The 19,167-nt window shown below is 41.7% G+C and overlaps 1 protein-coding gene across 1 annotated transcript in view; it reads left to right on the top strand.

The window, feature by feature from the left end:
• The first annotated feature begins 2,398 nt into the window (after positions 1–2,398).
• The window catches only part of LOC115355620 (sushi domain-containing protein 3-like), a 32,189-nt gene continuing 15,420 nt past the window's right edge, over positions 2,399–19,167 (top strand). The window contains exons 1-2 of the mRNA XM_030046477.1: positions 2,399–2,406; positions 2,504–2,760. Coding sequence (XP_029902337.1) covers positions 2,399–2,406; positions 2,504–2,760 — 265 coding nt within the window. The remainder of the gene's footprint in view (positions 2,407–2,503; positions 2,761–19,167) is intronic.

Genomic DNA, 19,167 nt, shown 5'->3' with positions numbered 1-19,167 from the left:
GTACTTTCTGGCAGAATCGGCCTTCAGCGGGCGGAGGACGGCGATGGGCGGGGTCGAGTGTTTGCAATTCTGAGACCCAAAATCCCGACCAAGTGAACGTCACACGTGACTCACTGATTAATAACGAGCTTTGCTGAAAATTGACTTTAAGGTTTGTTCATAAACTTCTTGCATTGGCACACCAGGTCAAGTGTGAGGACCAGAGGAGAGAGATTTCACAGCGTCTCGTCTTAAAGAAGGAGTTGCACTTTTCCACCTGATTAGTCGACTGTTAGAGATGATTGACGGGCTTAAAGACAAATAAAAATATTAATCAGTAAACAATTATTACATTACTTCTTTACTTAATTACTTCTTAATGAATTACTTCTGTAAAATCCCGTCTGAGAATGTTGGGTCAGCGGCTCCAACAAAACGAATTTGGTGAGTTTTTAAAAGCAGGTGAATTAAAAAAAAAAAAAGTTGCAACCCAGTTTTTAAAGCTCCTGCACGCTGTGTTGGCGGAACTGGAATGCCAGTTTTTTCTCCAAAAGTAATCAGAGTCTAAACACCGACCCCCCCTGATCTGCACGAGTCTTTTCACCTCCTCACATCCAGCAGGCAGCTTGTTTCTGCCTCTCAGTCTGTGCCTGTCAGCAGGATATCTCAAACGCTGGCAAACAGATTTGCATGAAATTCGGTGGACAGATTGGCTTCGGGCAGCTGATTAGATTCTGTTGGTGATCCTGATCTGGGATTTCTGCCTTGAGATGTTTTTTTTTTTTTTTTTTTCTGTTTTTGCCATAACCATCAAAACTAACAGAGCAAAGAGACTCAAATGGGGTCAAGAAATCACTTCAGCCTAAAACTCAAGGGATAAGAATGATGCATTTGAGTTTTAACATCCGGTTGGGGAATGGGTCTTCGCTGTGTGCCTGTTGAATCACCTTTAAATAATAATAATAATAATAATGCTATGTGCTCACCTGTCTACCTGTCTTTTTACTACAACTTCCCTATATCTACTTCAACACTGCAAAAAGTCAAAATCTTACCAAGATTATTTGTCTTATTTCAAGTAAAAATGTCTTATTTCTAGTCAAAATATCTCATTACACTTAAAATAAGACATGATCAGCTCAGAAAGCAAATTTTTACTTGTGACACAAGTGAAAGAGTAAAAATTTGCTTGTTCCATTGGCAAACTTTGTTTCTTGTTTCAAGCTAATTTTCACTTGTTTCAAGTAAATTTTCACTTGAAACAGGTGAAAATTGTCTAAAAACAAGTTACTTCTGAGGTGATTATGTCTTATTTGAAGTGTAATGAGATATTTTGACTAGAAATAAGACATTTTGACTTGAAATAAGACAAATAATCTTGGTAAGATTTTGACTTTTTGCAGTGAGGATCCTTCTCTCCCTGTCCTTTGCCACTTTTTCGAGTCCACACCGGTCAAGGAAAGAAGAAAGCTCGGGGTAAAACCTGAGATGTGGCAGAAAAAATAAAGTCCAAAACAGAAAATATGAATATTTCCTCGTCTATTTTTATACCAACCGCCTGTCTTTGTATGTCTACTTCAATACTCTGCTATCTTTATCTCCTTTAGTCACTACCCACACCTGTCAAAATATCAGGTAGAGGAGTGGGAGAGAAGGAGAGAAATAAAAAAATAAAAAAAACTAAGGGAAGGAAGAGAGAGGAAATGGGGGATAATGGACGGCCGAGACACAGAAGAGAGAGAGAAGCAGAGTGAGAGAGGCTGAGAGAGAGAGAGAGAGAGAGAACGAGGACTAGGAATATCAGGACTTAAGGCTGCATGAGTTACAGCTCAGCGCAGCTCAGCGAACGGGCTGCTGTTACGCAAGAGCTCGCTCGCCCCAGCTGGAGATCAGAGAGAGAGAGAGAGAGAGAAAGAGAGAGAGAGAGAGAGAGCAGTGAGGCGAGTGAACGGAGGGACGGAGAGAAGACGGCTGTAGAGAAAGAACGTCAAGCGAGCAGAGGGCAAGCAGATTACAGCGGAGCTACAACACACACACACACACACACACACACACACACACACACCCTCCCTCTCACAGAGACTTACACACACACTCCCTCGCTCCTTCTCATTCTCTCTCTCTCTCTCTCTCTCTCTCTCTCTCTCACATGCATTCTCGCAGTAAGCCAGCGTCATGAACAGCAGCACAGAGATTTGCCTCTGTCCGTGGAGGGAGTGAAGATAAAAGAGGAAGAAGAGGAAGAAGAAGAAGGAGAGAGAGAAAAAGAGAGAGCAGAGGAAGGGAAGAGGAGGAAAGGAGGAGGGAAGACGTGAGAAGACGAAAAGAGAGGGGAGGACGGCAGGCGAGAGGAGGGCTGATCGAAGGGAAGCGGGTCAAAAGTCAGCGCCTCAACTTTTCCCTTTTTCAGATCGAGGCGATGAGGCCGTGAGTCCGGCTGCGGCGCCTCGGCCTCTCCTCTCCTCCCTCTCTTCTTCACCTTCGTCTTTTTTTCCTTCCGTTTCTGGACCTCTTCCATGTCCAGGAGAGCAGGCTCCACCGGGGCCCACCTCTGGGTGCCGCTGTGGCCCCTGCTGTGCGTCCTGGTCCTGGCCGGAGGCTCCACGCCGGGCCCCGAGGACGTCCGGAGCACCGCCGCCGTCGCCACCGCCGCCGCCGCGCCGCCCGAGGACGGGACCGGCACCACGGTCCAGCTGCAGCCGGGCCTGCAGACCGAAGCCCAGACGCAGACGGACGCACCGCCGGACGCCGAGACTCAGACCGCCACCGCAAACTACACAGGTGAGCCTCTGATCCGCCACTCACAGGGAGCACACCACGTCTTTACACTGTTACACTGATCTTTTATGCAGCTTCCACTTCCTCGCTGCAGAAACATGCAAAAAAAACAAACAAACAAACAAAAAAAGTCACATCTGGGCGCTTGAGAAGTGAAAAAGAAGCTCCGCACGTTCAGATCGAGGCAAAGCTTTCAGTCCACAAAACTTCATGTGTGCAGAAGATCTCTTCAAGTAAAACTTTTCAACTAAAACTTTTCAAAAAAAACTCAACAAAAACAACCTGCTGCTACGACGTCTCTGCTGTTTACATTCTGTTTTATCTGCACTGCAAAAACTCAAAATGTTACCAAGATTATTTGTCTTATTTCAAGTCAAAAATGTCTTATTACTAGTCAAAATATCTCATTACACTTAAAATAAGACATGATCACCTCAGAAGGAACTTGTTTTTAGACAATTGTCTCTTGAAACAAGTGAAAATTTGCTTGTTTCACTGGCAAATTTTGCCAATGAAACAAGTGAAAATTGTCTAAAAACAAGTTCCTTCTGAGGTGATCATGTCTTATTTTAAGTGTAATGAGATATTTTGACTTGAAATAAGACAAATAATCTTGGTAAGATTTTGCGTTTTTGCAGTGTATTTATTCTCTATTGCACTCATTACTATTTAGCTCTTGTTTTTTAGCACTAGTTATATAGATTAGATAGATATGTACTTTATTCATCCCGAAGGAAATTCACAGTTTTCAACAGTATCCACAGATTACAAGATTAAACAAATAAAAAAATAAAGAATAAAAGACACTAGAGATCTAAGTACCCAATCTGCAAAAAAACCATGTGCATAGATGTTTACAATGTGCATAGATGTGGGCAATGTGCAAATTTACAGTATAAACAGATGCTAAATAGCAGCAAACAACCCGCTCTGACGGAGGTTCAGGGTTAGTGTGAAACCATGAGCTGTGTTTTTTTTTTTTTTTTTTGTGCAATGACAATAAAGAAAGTCTAAGTCAGTGAGTCCCTGAAAACAAGAAAACTGAACAGGAACTGAACACGAAAACCTGGACCTGGAGCTCCGTGTGGATCAGGAGTCTGGTGGAGATTCCCATCAGCCTTAAAAACCTGCAAAGTTTGAGGATTGGAGAAAAATAATGAAGTTACTCAAAAACTAAACGTGGATTTGTCTTCACTGTAGGATCAAAACATCACATCCTCACAGGGAAACTGATTTTCAAATCTCCACAGAGCTGCACACACACACACACACACACACACACACACACACACACACACACACACACACACACACACACACGTTTCACTGCAAACACACACCTGAGCTTCAAGACAGGTGCAGTTGCTCCTTTATCAGCACACATGCACACGTATGTAAGCATGTGTGTGTGTGTGTGTGTGTGTGTGTGTGTGTGTGTGTGCACAGGAAAGTGGGGACGTATGCGGTGTGTATGTACCCACGTGTGTACTGCATGTGTGTTTGTGTGTACTTTACTTTACTTTTATGTGTATGCATGTGTGTGTGCATGTGTAAACTAGATCTGAGTGTATTTGTTTTGCTTGTGTGTGTGTGTGTGTGTGTGTGTGTGTGTGTGTGTGTGTTGTCAGTGGAAGTTTGCACATGTGCATGTTTGTGCTTTGAGTTTGTTTGCTACTATTCTGAATGTGTATGCAAGCGTATGCCGCCTTGCATGTTTGTAATTGTGTGTGTGTGTGTGTTTGAGCGTGTGTGTGTGTGTGTGTGTGTGAGCGTGTGTGTGTGTGTGTGTGTGTGTGAGCATGCATTTCTGGGTGCACGTGTGTTTGTGGATGTGTCGCATGCAGTCACGTCTGTTGAACAGGGAAGTGAAGAGTGCATGCGAGACTCTGTGTGTGTGTGTGTGTGTGTGTGTGTGTGTGTGTGTGTGTGTGTGTGTGTGTGTGTGTGTGTGTGTGTGTGTGTGTGTGTGTGGCAGGTGATGCAGGCAGGACAGTTCGTTGTGAGCTGCAGTGTAAACACAAAGCAGAGCTGCAGCGACGCTCACATCACTTCACCTCCACCGGAGCGTGAGGAGCTTTTTCTCCTCCTCCTCCCTCTCTCTCTCTCTCTCTCTCTCTTTCTCTCTCTCAGTTTATCTCTCACTCCTTGTTTCTCCACTTGCACCTCTCTCTCTCTCATATCTGCTGTCTTTCCTTCCTCTTGTGTTTTCTTCCTCGGTCTCTTCCTCTCGTTTCTCAAATCCCCCCTTTTCTCCCCTTCTCTTCCTCCTTTTCTTTCCTCTCCGTCTTCCCTTCATTTCAGTTTTTCCTTGTTTCTTCTCCTCCTCGTCTCTTCGTGTTTCCCTCTATCGCTTCTCCTCTCTTGCTCACTGCATTTCACTGTTTATCTCTCCCTTCTCTCTCTCTCTCCTTCCTCTTGCTTTCCCTTCCTGTTTCTTCTTCATCTGTTTTCTCCTCTCTCTCTCTCTCTCTCTCTCTCTCTCTCTCTCTCTCTCTCCTCTGGTTCCATGTATTTCTTCCTATGTCTCTCGCCCACCCTCCCTCGCTCAAAGACCCCTTATCCTCACGTGTATGCATAAATACAGCAGATGACAAAGTGTAAACCTCACGTGCCTAACACACACACACACACACACACACATGCACACACACACACACACACACACACACACACACACACACAGAGCAGAGATGGACGCGCTCTGCCCAAACGACTCCAATCTTCTTAAAGGTTTAGTGAATAAACAACACAGTTGCTCGTTTCATAACGACGGCTCGCAGTGTGTCTGACAGGGCACGAATAAGCACTTTATATTCTAATAACACACACACACACACACACACACACACACACAGGTGATCAGCTGGCTTGCCACACCGCACCACATGCATGGATTACGCCACAGCAGAGCACAAGCTTTTATTTTAGAGAGCGTCCAAATATGCAAAATCCTCGAGGTGTGATTAATACGGCCGGTCACGGAGCCAGAGTGTGTGTGTGTGTGTGTGTGTGTGTGTGTGTGTGAGTGAGAGAGTGTTTTACATACTCATTCTTACCCTTGTGCTGACAGATAAAAGCCACGTTCTTCATCCTGTTTCCTCTTTTTTTTTGTTTTTTTGGCCGTGTTGAGTTTTGGGTTGACAGCCTCGTCTCGCTGCTCTGACTTAGCACCAGTTTTTTGGTTTTCCACCGCCCAAACTGGTGCCAAACTGGTTCCAAACTGGTGCTAGGCAAGCACCGACTCCGAGCAGGGGCTAAACAGGAGCCAGAGAAAGAACCGATGACGCGGCCCTTCGCGTCATTGGTGGGCGGGGTTACAAAACAAAACAGGAACTGCGAACGCTATAAACATAAACAATAATCCCCGAGAAGCCGCGGGTTATACTGATTTTAAAACGGCATGGAACGCGGCTCAGCAAATTACATTTAAGGATGAGAAGCGCCCGTTTTACAACTAAACATCGCTGTCATTCGTTCCGATCACGAATCCGACAGGTAGCCGGCAATAATTGTGTTTTTCGCCTCTGTATTGAAATGTAGGCTTGTAAAGACACAAGCAGTATTTGCATCGCTAATAAATCCAGATCCTGCTCCACCCGGGGCCAGAAACTGTATCGGGAAAGCAGCGTTATATGCTTGACTGAGACGCGGCTCACGAACATCATCCCCGACTCACTGATCAGTTTCACCGGCTTCAGGACAGGACGGGCGGACAGAGACAGAGACGCTGCAGCCGCTGGATTGTATGAGTGTGCAGTTTTATGTGTGTTGAAGTGATGAAGCTGCCGTGACAATGTAATTTCCTGCAAAGGATTAATAAAGTATCATTCATTCATTCATTCATGATGGTTATTGTGATTCTGAGCGAGCGTCTCGTGCACCCGTCATCACGTTTTCCGAAGACGTCATGACGTGGCTCTGACTCTCGGCCGGTGGAAAAGCAAACCGGTTCTTTGTTGGCACCAGTTAAGCACCGGCTCTAGCACCAGCTCCGAACTAGCACCAGCTTTTTGGGGGAAAAGGGGCAAGAGGCAGCGAGGGTCAAAAATACACACCCTCCAAATGTTTGAGGCAATCTCAGCTGTTTCTCCTTCGTTTTCCGGCGTTCAGCAGCCCAGTCGTTTTACGTTCCTGCAGACCGAGGCGATGCTGAAATGTCACACCGTCAAGTTTCATGACGAGGTGCGAAACTAAAGAGCTAAAAAAACGGAGGGGTGGTGGAGGGCGACACCAGCAGGTCGAGCTTCTGCAGGTTCGACGTCCGTCTGGATCGAGAGCCGTGGGTGTTTTTAGCGACGCTGCCTGGCTTTAAGTGGAGAATATTAGCTAATGTTTCTGAATGTTAACCGCCATGTTGTCCTAACGTTAACCAGGTCGTTTTGTGGCTAAACTCTAACAAAAGCTGTGTCCCAATTCAGGGTCTGCATCCTGAATTGGGACACAGTTATATATAATCTATATAACTAGTGAATTGGGACCCGTCAACCAAATGGGACGGTCTAGCCTTCGGAGTATTTCCTGGTCGCGTAACCGCCGTTCCCATGACAACAAACTCCGGAGACAGAAAGATAACGTTTCTTTCCGTCAGACAGGACAGAACAGTAAAGAAAGGGGTTTTGGTTTAACATATGGCTTTGGATGTTCAGTAAAAACCGAATATTTTATAATCGTGAAATCTGAATTTAGATGCCGCCGTAGCCATTTCAGTTCACTTTTTTAGACTGAGCAGCAGCACGCAAAGCATCTTGGGATACAGGAGCCCGAGAAGGATAGTCGCGGTGCGTCCTCCGAATCGGCTACCAACGGCTGAGAAGGAGGACGACTTTGAAGGATCCTTGGACTTTGGATGAATTGGGACAGGCCTTCACAGAGTTGGGACGTAACTGGCCTTCAGATGCCGACTGAAGGATGCAGAGCCTGAACTGGGACACAGCTAAAGAAAACAAAAGAGGCTAAAGTCGCTAACAAGCTAATGTTAGCTACACATATAAAAACAAAGGTACTAATTGGAAACAAAAACGGTTCTTTGGAATGCCAGAGAAGAAAAATTTTGGTTCCACAAAGAACCTTTTAGCAGGATGTCCTTTGAAGAACCATTTCTGTTGATGTTTTGTTTTGTTTTGTTTTTTTAAAAAAAGAAAACCCTGAAGGTGCCTCAAAGAATCATCAAAAAATGGTTCCTTTAATGACCACAAATGGTTCTTCAAGGAACTTTAGCAAAATTAGATTCTTTAAAGAACCATTTTTAAGGACGTTCTTTGTGGACATTACTAAAGAACATTTTTTAAATGATTCTTTGATGATATTTCAGAATAAAAGCCTCTCTGAGCGTTTTAAATCAGGTGACTGTGTGCAGGTTGAAAACCAACATGAACGTGTTGTTGGCCGGTTCTCCACGTTCCTTGTTCCTTCACTGGGTTCCAGACGAGCTATTAAAAATGTTTTCTGATGGTTTATAGAGCGAGACATTAATCCATTCACTGAGGAAATAATCTGCACATTAATCCATTCACTGAGGAAATAATCTGCACATTAATCCACAAGGAAAAGAATTGTTAGCTGCTGCCGCCACCAAATAACTCCAATAAACATGAAGAACCTTTAGCACTTTAAAGAACCACAGAGAGTGTGTGGAGAACCAGCCCCTAAATAAAGAGGTTCTCCAGCTGCTGATGGTTCTCTGTGGAACCAGAGAGTTTTGGAGAACCATTTAAGAACCAGTGTTTTTCTGCGAGCAGTGTCACAGTCACATGTTGCTGATGCAGGCTCCACCACTTCGACTGTAACTGTAACTGTTGATGTGCGATGGATTCTTGGTTTTGAAATGTCGACATTTCAGCGTATTTGACCGGTTCATTCAAGACGTTTGGTGCACCAACCGGCTCCAGAGTGTTTGATGTAGCCGACCGTGTGTCCGGACGCCATGGCTCTTCCTGTGTCTCGTCCAGGAGTTGGTGCTGCTCCAGGAGGCGAATCGATCAGCGATCAGCTATCAGCTATTGATCGGCACCTCCTGACGTGCCTCTTTATTTATGTCCCGGCCTCATGCAGCCACTCTCACCTTCTTTTTATCTCCGATCTGCGAGGCTGACAGTGTGTGAAAAGCCACTCTGGTGTGAATTTTATTTTAGCCTTTTTATTTTAGGCTCAAGGAGATGCTGATGCTCTTTAACCTTGTGCCTCCCAAAGATACGCTCCTCTCCTTCATCTTAAAGCTGAACTAGATTCCCCTAAGGGATCAATAAATATCATCTCATGTTACAAAATCAAGTACAGTGGACTAGATACAGTATTCACTAATGTAATCCTCACTACAGTCAGCGCAATATTTACTACATTAGATCAGAAAAAAACACACTCACTGTGGAATATGTAGAATATGTAATTTTCCAAACTCAAAAACTACCAAAAGTAGCTTCTGGTCCTTCATTTTATGTGTTTTTTTTTTTTTTTTTTTTTTTTTTTTAAATGCAGATGTGCAAAGGTATGCATGGTGGCACTTTAGGTAAAAAAAAGCATCCTCTGCATGAATTTTTAGCCATGTTTTGCTTTAAATATTGCACCAACAGCTACATTTTAAATCACATTCATCACAGAGAGCAGGTTTTGTCGGCTCTCCGTGTTTAACTAAAAGTGGATCCGGGTGCAGCCGCTCACAGACGAGATAAACACACACACAAAAAAAAAAAGTCCAATCTGGCTTTACATTTGTTCTCTCACTTCATTTAGTCATTTCCAGTTTTGCTTTACTTCCAGTTAAAGAAAATGGCTGAACTCTGTGTTCTCGCCCCTTTTGAAAACTGACTCACCAACTTTCTGATGCCTTTAAGGAAATTCTTGTACATTATAAACTGACTTTTTGCTGTTACTTAAGCAGATTTTTACCCTTTCACACCTCTGATTTTAAATGTTTGGCACATTTTAGTGCAATTTATCTGCATTTTACATGTCAACAAACAGATTTCCAGATGATGCCGGTGAACTAAAGATTGCACAGTGTACAGGGTGTCCACAAATTCTCTTTACAATTTAAAAAAAATCGATTACAAAGGCAATTGATGAGATATGTTAATCAGATGTGCTCTATGTACTCAGTGGTTCTCAAAGTTTTTAATCACATTGGACATCGACGACCTGAAGCAAAAGATCATTGATGCAGTTGCCTCCATTGATGAGGCTCTGCTATCGAGCACCATCTTGATGTGCTTTGTGCAGAGGTGTATTAAATGAGGCAAAAAAAAAAAAAAAAACCCTTCAATATCTACTCCTCATTTTGTAATAATTTCCACAGATTTGCTTTTGTAATAAATTTTGTAATAAAATTTGTAAAGAGACCTTATGGACACCCTGTATAATCAAAAATAGTCCCTGTTTCCCCGGGGACTATTTTCCCCGGCGGAGAAGGAGGAGGAGGGAGTGTTTCAGTTTGAAAAAGTCCTGAAAAGCCAACAGTGCTGCTGTTTTTAGGAAAACTCATGTGGAGGACTTTATTCCGCTGATGGGAAACTGGAGTGAAGAAAGTGTGAAGGCTCTGAAAGTTCATGTTCATATCATAGTGGAATGAATGGAAACCAGCGGCTGGAGGAAAGGGAGGAGGAGTGATACGGTAAATCTAATAAATGACTGTTTGCTTTGGGAAGAAAAAAAAAACATTAGCAGAAGCGTGAAGGTTATACATTTTGCAGATATTATGTTAAACAAGCAGAATCACAGGTGAGGTCCTTTTACGTTAAGAGTCCCTCCACCTGTGTGTTCGGGGGGGTTCGCTGTGTTTCCACCAGCGCGCCGGGCTGACTGAGGCGGGAACTCGGCCTTACGTAAGCCGAAAGCTTTAACATGAACACTGACACACGGCCCAGCCCATTAACCTGAACACGGTGTGTGAGAGTTAATGTTAGCCCTAATCCCTGAATGAGGCCTATATCAGTTACCCAGCAGGTAGCCGGCCTCATAATCTGGCCGAGCTGCCGCCTGCATCAGCCAAAAGTCTGGACTGTCAGTTTGTCTTTTTGGGGATTTAAAGTCTTCGTGCAGCGCTAACTCTTAAAGGCGGAGCTCATGTCATTTTCTGTTTTCACCTTTTTTGCCTTTTTTTCTGTTCTGAATCCATGCAAGTTCATGTGTGAGGCAGACGTTTCAAGGCGCTTCTGTGCGACGCCAACTTTAAATCTGAAAAACAGCGAGTGCACACAGCAAACAAACAAACAAACAAACAAACAAACAAACAAACAAACAATAATGTATCTCCGGAAATATTTCGGATTTGACTTTACTGTTGCTCTCTCAGTAGCTCTTCCCCTTTCCACCACCACTGTTTGTATTTGTATTTGTATTTATTTTGGTGGCAAAATAATTCAGAATCAGATTCGGGAAAAGTGGGCGTGGCTCCAACCTGATTTTTTTTTTTTTAATGGTTGTATTTTAAGTGAGTGAGTGTAATTCCTGCTTATTAAAACTATATACGTAGGTTTAGGAAAAACACTCTGCAGTATTTGTATTTGTATTTGTATTTGTTTTGGTTCAAAATAATTCAGACACCGATTTGGGAAAAGAGTGTGCATGGCTTAAACCAGAGGTAATTTATATATTTTTTTAATGGTTGCATTTTAACCACAAATAAATATGAAAAGACTGAAATTCCTGCTTATTAACCCTTAGATGCATACGTGGGGTCAAAAATGACCCCGGAGGTGTTTTTTTTGCAATATCTTAGTCATTTTAAATTTTTATCATTAAATCTTCCATGTATTCCTCAAATAGGTTGTCTTTGACATGAGGCCATTTGGATTTGTATCTAATTGTTATATTTTTTAAGTAATTGCATTTTTTATATCAATACCCCACTCTTCCATACGTGGGGTCAAAAATGACCCCAAGCATTTTCTATGGAATTTCAAGGGCTAACCCTAGGAACCTTTGATTTTTATCAACTGTGAATGTCAGGTATACATTTACTGTTGATCCACACATCTAATGCCAGCAGTCTCACCACCCTGAAGGTTATTTTTACACAGCAACATACATGTAAGTATTATCATCATTTTTATACCTCAGAATATATATATGATAACTGGAAGGTAACCCACGCCTACCAACCTACATCACTGAAGCAATGGGAAGGTGTAGAATGACAAAAGCTGCAATCCAGACACAGGAGAGAAGCAGACAGGGCCAGCAGAAAGGAAAGAGGTGTAAGATATGTCCAAGAAACAATGATCGCAAAGCCAGCTATAGTGTTGGAAATGGAGTGACCGTGTGTGCAGCGCTCACAGCCACAAACAAGTAGTTTGTAAGAGCTGCTCACAGTGAGAAGAGAGAAGACACACGTGTGTGTGTACATATGTGTGGTCGTGCATAGACAGACAGACAGACAGACGGACAGACAAACAACGAATGTTGGCGTTTTGACAGCTGCATTGATAGTAATATTTTGATCAAATGAAAGAAGGTGATAAATCAGGGCCACTCAACTTAAGATGGCTCAGGGGCCACTCAACAAAATTCAGTTGTGTCCAAGGGCCGCAAGCTAAACATGTCTGTCCTATTTTGGACGTTTAAACTATAATTTTGTCAAATGAATGAAACATACAGAAAACAGCTACATTTCCATCCAAGGCCAAACCTCACTGAATAAAACATTGTCATGCAATGATTAATGATGAAATGATCAGGTTACAACAAAATGAGGCTTTATTTCCAAAAAGATTAGATAGAATCATAACATTTTTATTATATGATAGTGGCGGGCCACATAAAAATGATGTACGGGCTGCATGTGGCCCTTGGGCCATGGGTTGAGTAGCCCTGTGATTAGTGAACATGTAAAACATGAAATTATTCTTGTGTTGACCAAAATATAATAAGAATCATTATTTTAAAACCAAAATGAAGAAATATTGCGTTAAACACATTGTTTCTAATAGGGATAATTTTTGGATGTTTACTTTTTTTTACCTATTTAAAATATGTTTTTTGATAAAATGTTTATTAAAAGTGATAAATGGACATGTCAAACATGAAATAATTCTCTTGTTGACTAAAATACAATAAAAATTATCATCTTTAACCAAAATGAAAGACATTTCTGAGGTTTACAGCGTAAAACCCATTCATTTCAATTGGGGTCATTTTTGACCCCACTCATGGAAGAGTGTAGGGTTTGGTGAGCCATGCATCTAAGGGTTAAGACTGTATAGGTTTAGGAAACCCACTCTAATGACTACGTATTCTTCAAAGCAAAAGAAACATAACATTATTCACATTTTTTTGTGCACCTTGACTGTTACTGTCCATTCTTTTGGTCTTTTGGCAGTTTGGGTTGTAGTTTCCAGGATAAAGCTACAAATTAAAGGACTGGATGCCAATGACAGTGAAAGTAACATGATCCTTTGCAAATAAGCTCAAACTGTGAGGAGACTGCATGTGTTACATACAGCCAAACTTGAGGAAAATGTTGGGAAGGGTCATTTATCGGGCAGAAAGACATTATTTTTAAATAATAAGGATTTGGATTCGGGGGCGTCTCTACTGAAAATGCATGTTGACTTTGAAGAAGAAACTGCATTTTCACCACAGACACAACCAGGGTGGGTGATCAGCACCCGCCACAGGCCAAACGCCGGGTAAATATGAAAGTGGCTGTTAGATTTCAGACACAAAATCATAATTTACACCTGAGTGGCTGGTGAAGTTTGTCAGCGTTTCCCCGTCAGTGGCTGGTGGATAATTTCCCACCTCGGCTTTGGAGGCAGAGCTAATCGTTTTTAAAACAGACGGTACAAAACGTCCACGGGACAGAGAGCGACTGTGGACCAAAATACAGCAGCAGCGTTTCCTCAAATATAACCACGAGTGTTTTTTTTTTTCTTCTTCTTTTTTTTAGGATCTAAACAACAACAGCTCGTTCTACTTTTGCTCTGCGTCTAAGTCGCTCTGCAGAGGATCGTCAGCCAAACGCCCAAAATGCAAACGTTAAGCGTTACAATGCTTTTAATCCGATCATCCAGCCGGTAAAGCCAATTACCTTTGTCCATCCTGGACTATTTCAGGCGGGAGAAATCCTGTTAATGACACGCTAACACACACACACACACACACACACACACACTGGCAGAAGGTACAGTTCAACATATTTTTTCACCTTTATCCATTTCAGTTTGTTTTTGCTTTGGTTTTTTTTTTTTTTTTTTTTTTTTTTTAAATATACAGTGAGTAATGCATCTGTTCTGCGTCTGTAGCCCAATGCAGACGATTCTTTGGTGCCATACAGTTATATCAAAATAACTGTGTCATGTCCAGAGTTATTATAGTTTTCTTTATAGTTTATAGTTTTTTTATTATTGGTTTTTATTTATATTTTGTTGTTTAATCTTCATTTTAAATTGAGTTTCGTTTTAGTTTCCAGAGTGGCTTTGCTGGTTTCAGTTGAATTTTTATTCTTTGAAAATCCTCAGTTTGTTTCCGTTTTGCTCTAAAGTGTACTTTTTTATTTTTATTTCCGTTTGCTAAAGTGTTTTTTTCAGATCTACTTTTAGATTTTAGCTGCTCTTTCCCAAATGGTTTATGTGACTGAAGGAGTTAAAATCCAGCAGTTTAGCGTCACAGGGTAATTCTGTCAATGAACCACACACACACACACACACACACACACACACACACACACACACATTGAGGCTGCAAACAAAGACTTTGTTCTGTCTCAGCCTGTCAATCCAATATGGCCGTTGGCAGAGAATCAACTTGGTTATTACCTTCCCACGGCTTAAACCGAGCCGCTTTCAGAGCAAAGGCACCAAGGGAGCGTCTGGAGCGAGCCGAGGAGTTGACGTGAGTGTGTAGGGGAGGGGGGGCGGAGGACGGGGGACGGAGGTGGGCGAAAGGTCACGGGGTCGGTGAACGTGACGACGACACACAACCCCAAAAACTAAAAAACCTCTGGTCTGAACTTTGCCTTTTCGGCGCCGTTTTGTCACGCCTGACCGCGAGCTACGTTTCTCAATGCAAAGCGACAACTACCCGAGGGGCTTTTATACTGAAATTTCCACTGAGCAGCTGAACACGCTATCTGACTGCTGTGTTACAAATGATGATAAATGTTGCATGAAAGCGTGAGAGCGCAGAGCACACTAATCCTCCGTCTACTAAACTGCCCTGGAATTAGGTTTTTTCTTTTTTCTTTTTTTTTTTTTTTTCTTTTTTAACCCTCATGTCACAGCGAAGCGAGTGACATGCAGCGAGCGCTAATTAAAGCTAACGAAGCTTTAATTGGGTGGGTGACACGTCTCCTCCGGGAAATAATCCCTCAGAAATACGGCGGCATGCAAACTTTAGTGTCACATGCATGTCTTTTTTCATTAGTATGTGTGTGTGTGTTCATTTCGAGCCTTTTTTTTTTTTTTTACAAAGCTGAAAAATGAATAAAGGTAAAAAAAAAAAAAAAAATTGAGACTGAAATTCTTGGAAACAATACAGATATCAATATTTGGGAGAAAAAAATCAGATAATGATGCAATATTTGCCGGCTTATGTGTCATTTATGTATTTAATTTTTTTCCTCTCCCAGAAAAAACACATATTTGGGACAGGCAGTCATCAGAATTGCTAATTTAATACTTCTAATAAAGATATGCTGTAGAGTTGGCACACAAGGCTCTGGAAGTAAAATTCCCATCCATGTTTCGCCAAAGCGAATGTGATAATTGGCCATAAAATATGAACCGCTTCCACTTATTTACCATGAATTCAACTTCATTTTTGAGAGATCGGCTTTATTCGCCAGCTAATGCAGAGACGCTACATTACCCACAATGCTTTAATCAAGTTGCGCCAATCAGAGAGCAGTTACCATGGTGATAGGAACGGCGTCAAGTATGTCTGACAGCCTATCGGAGTTAAGTTTTCGTTTGTCGTTGCTGGTGTGGATTTCAAGTCACATATTTGGGGATTTTTTTTAGAGACGAGATCAGGCGACGGGTGGGAATGACCAGCTTTTTTCCCTCTCTGTTAAGATATGATACAAACTCAGTCTTGTAAGTACGCCTTTTTTATTTTTACACATATTTATGGTGAGATTAAATATCATCATGATCTGTCTCGCTGGGGATTGGCGCCATTCAGTTTTTGTTTGTTTGTTTGTTTGTTTGTTTTCAAAAGGCCTGGATGGGATAAAGAGTGTGGATACCTGGAACCTGGTGGGCTAGAAAGGGTTTGGACAAATATTTAGAAATTATGTCGGGTTCAGTGACGTCGGAGTTATTTCAGTGAAAAATGATGGACCTGGTGTCTGTTCTGGGCAGCTTCCTGTAGAGTGCTGGAGTTTACGTGATGACATTGAAGGCAACACGTAGGCTATTTCAGGTGGTACATGTAAACTAGTGATGGAGGAGCAAAATCTCCAGCTCGGGTTGGGTTCGGACAAAAACATGCGTCTCAAACTTGGAAATTCAAAAAGTGGGCGTGAACGCTCCACCTCTGTTTCTTCCTAACTTCACAATCGGCTCTGTGATTGGCCGCGACCCAACGTAAACAACAAAGAGTCTCCTGAACAAACTGTTTAATGATAATAACAGTTTTTAAATGACTTTGAATTACTTTTTAATGCAGTTTATACCCTTTTTTTTTTTTTTTTTTTGGCATATTGGCAAACCAATCTGTGCTGAGCTAAAATCCCCTTGTAATATCAGCCAGCCAATGTGTTGGTCAGGCTCTACTATAGATGCATTTGCAGATTTCACCCCCAACCCCCCTCTCTCTCACACACACATACACACACACACACACACAGAGCAAACAGAGCGAGAGCTAAGGGGATTAGGTAATCGGTGGTGATACAGAACATCACCAAGGTACCACAGGAATAGATACACACTGATGGGGAGGGGCGTTGGAAGAGGGACAGAAAGTACTCTCTCTCTCTCTCTCTCTTCTTTTTTCTTTTTGTTTGTCCTTTATTTGTCGATCACAGCTACAGTAATCTAAATTGCCAAGGGGCCAGTTTCAGTGAGAGCTGCTGAAACTCCGTGTGCCGTGAAAATTTGCGTAATCAGTCTAATAAATTTCATGTTTGTGGCAAATTTTTGTCAGCTGAGTCTAAAAAGTCCTAAATGAAATCGTTCATCAGTGATTTTGACGGCTAATCAGTGACTTCTTTCCACCACCAACCTGATTTGTCTGGATTTCTTCATCTTAATCTTTTTTTAATTGTTGCGATCTTTATAGCAGCACTTTGGCAAAACGTCAGTGAAATGTAATGAAATATTCCTGAGCAAAAACAAGAGTGAGAATGAGGGAGAGGGAATGAATGAAAGCAGAGAGAGGAATGGAATGGAGATAATGAGTAAAAAAACAGATGATGGTGATGAACCTTATAGCTTTTCTGAGAGCTAAAGTTACAAAGTGGTCTTCATTGTTTATGTGAGAGGGAAATCAGGCACCCTGTTATGGTCTGAATGTGCAAACTGTGATCTAAAATTTGACATTTTTCAAACTGCTTTGGCAACGTTGCTTCAGATCAAGTCGCTCTATTGAAGTTGGTGAAGTGAGAGAGGGAGACATCAGGTTTGACTGATGTCAGATCACATGCAGTGCAGACAGACGCCGCCTGGACTAAAGACAAAAAAAAAAAAAAAAAAAAAAAAACTCAAAGACAGGCGTGATGAAAAACCAGCAAAAAAGTGAATCAGCTCTCTTTGATGATGCTCAGCTGTTAAATTTCAGCGTTTGATGAAGTCTGACTCAGGTAAAAACATTTATTTATAAACTCTATTTATTCAGGGAAGGTTCAGGTGCAGGAGAGCATCACTCGTTCGTTTTCCAAAATCCTAAATTATCCAGCCAGCTCGCGTATTCAAACCAAAACCCCTGTGGTCATCAGGACTGGTCGTCTACACTTTGTTGTCTGACCTCAAAAACCAGCGCATAAAAATACAGAAGACCCACTGAAGTTGATTTTACAAACTGGCAGCAATTATAAACTCAAATATTCAGAAATAATGGGATTTTCTGATATCAGTAAAAGTACACATCTTGCTGGCTGGTCTGTGATGCTTTATAGTAAAGACATCAAACTAAATGACTCTAGAGGCAAAAAAAAAAAAAAATCTAAAATTGGTGAATCCGGTTTCCTCTTGATTGAGACGGTTTTACTACCTTTTAGTATGTCACTTCTTATGTAGAGAAATTTACACACAGTGACACAAGAATTTCATTTTGGCAGAATAGTGTGAATCTCCAGTGTTTTATAAGGACGGGACACTTTTCTCTGTTTTGAAGCTCCACTTTGGGATTTTTTTTTTCTCATATATATCATCAAAACACTCAGCATCTTCTGCTGAATAAGGCCATACCCAGAGCCAAGCTATATGATGGGTACTTTTGACGGGACGACCTTTGAAAGCCATAGAGGCATTTTCACACAATACCAAGTTAATTTGGAGGGATCAGTTGCCCCTCCTCCCACCCCCTCCACTGTGGGCGGGACTTAACTACGCTCCATCTCTATGATCTCTCCCAATTTTTTAACTTTTTCCTCAAAAAGTAAGTATAATGTTCATTTATCACCACTAAAGGGATAATCTTGTTTTACTCACTGACTTACAGCAGTGAATTTGTTACTCATGTTTGCAGACGACACTGCCCTGATTCGTCTCATCTCAAATGGTGAAGAGTCCATATATCGAGAGGAAGCTAATAGTCTCGTGTTTTGGTGTGAAACCAACAACCCAAAGACATCAATGATATAAAAAAAATGCCACTTTTCCACAGCATGGTACAGTTTTAGGTCATTATAGCAATACCTGAACCTGCCATGACATCATCTTCAATATGTTTTACAGCTCTTTATGTGTTAGGTGTATATTAGGCCAGACAAAAAAAAAAAGTCTGGGTTCCGGTTCCCAACCGAGTGTCCCATTTAACCCCCAAGTCAGGTTATTTTATTGGCCTCTGTGTAAAAATAAAATAAAATAAAATAAAATAAAGGCACTATGGGACCACCTACCCATCCTTAAAATGCTAAATAAAATAAAAACTAAAATAAAATAAATTCCCTACCTATTCATGCCCTTAAATGACAAGGAACCAGAACCCAAAGTATTTTTTTGTTTGGCCTTACCATTTTACTAACCCATTCTGTTGGATTCAGGCCACTCCTGCTGTCTATCTGTTTTGTGAATACATTTCACCAAATATTGTACATATTGTATTATTTTGTTGTTCCATGGGTACTGACAGTATCTGGCAAAGGGGCTGCCAGTATTAACATTTTTTTGAATGCTGATTAATATACATTGTCCTTTCTCAAATAAACAATAAAAAATAAACATGACTCACGTGAGCAATGGAGGATATTGAAGGGATGGTGTTCTTGATTAATGGTATGTGGCTGTTTGTCACAGCAAGAAGACATTTTTT

Source organism: Myripristis murdjan, chromosome 23 (genome assembly GCF_902150065.1).
Source record: "Myripristis murdjan chromosome 23, fMyrMur1.1, whole genome shotgun sequence".
NCBI classification, from domain to species: Eukaryota; Metazoa; Chordata; class Actinopteri; order Holocentriformes; family Holocentridae; genus Myripristis; species Myripristis murdjan.
Note: the sequence above shows the minus strand (reverse complement) of the source record. Positions and strands in the feature narration are given on the sequence as shown.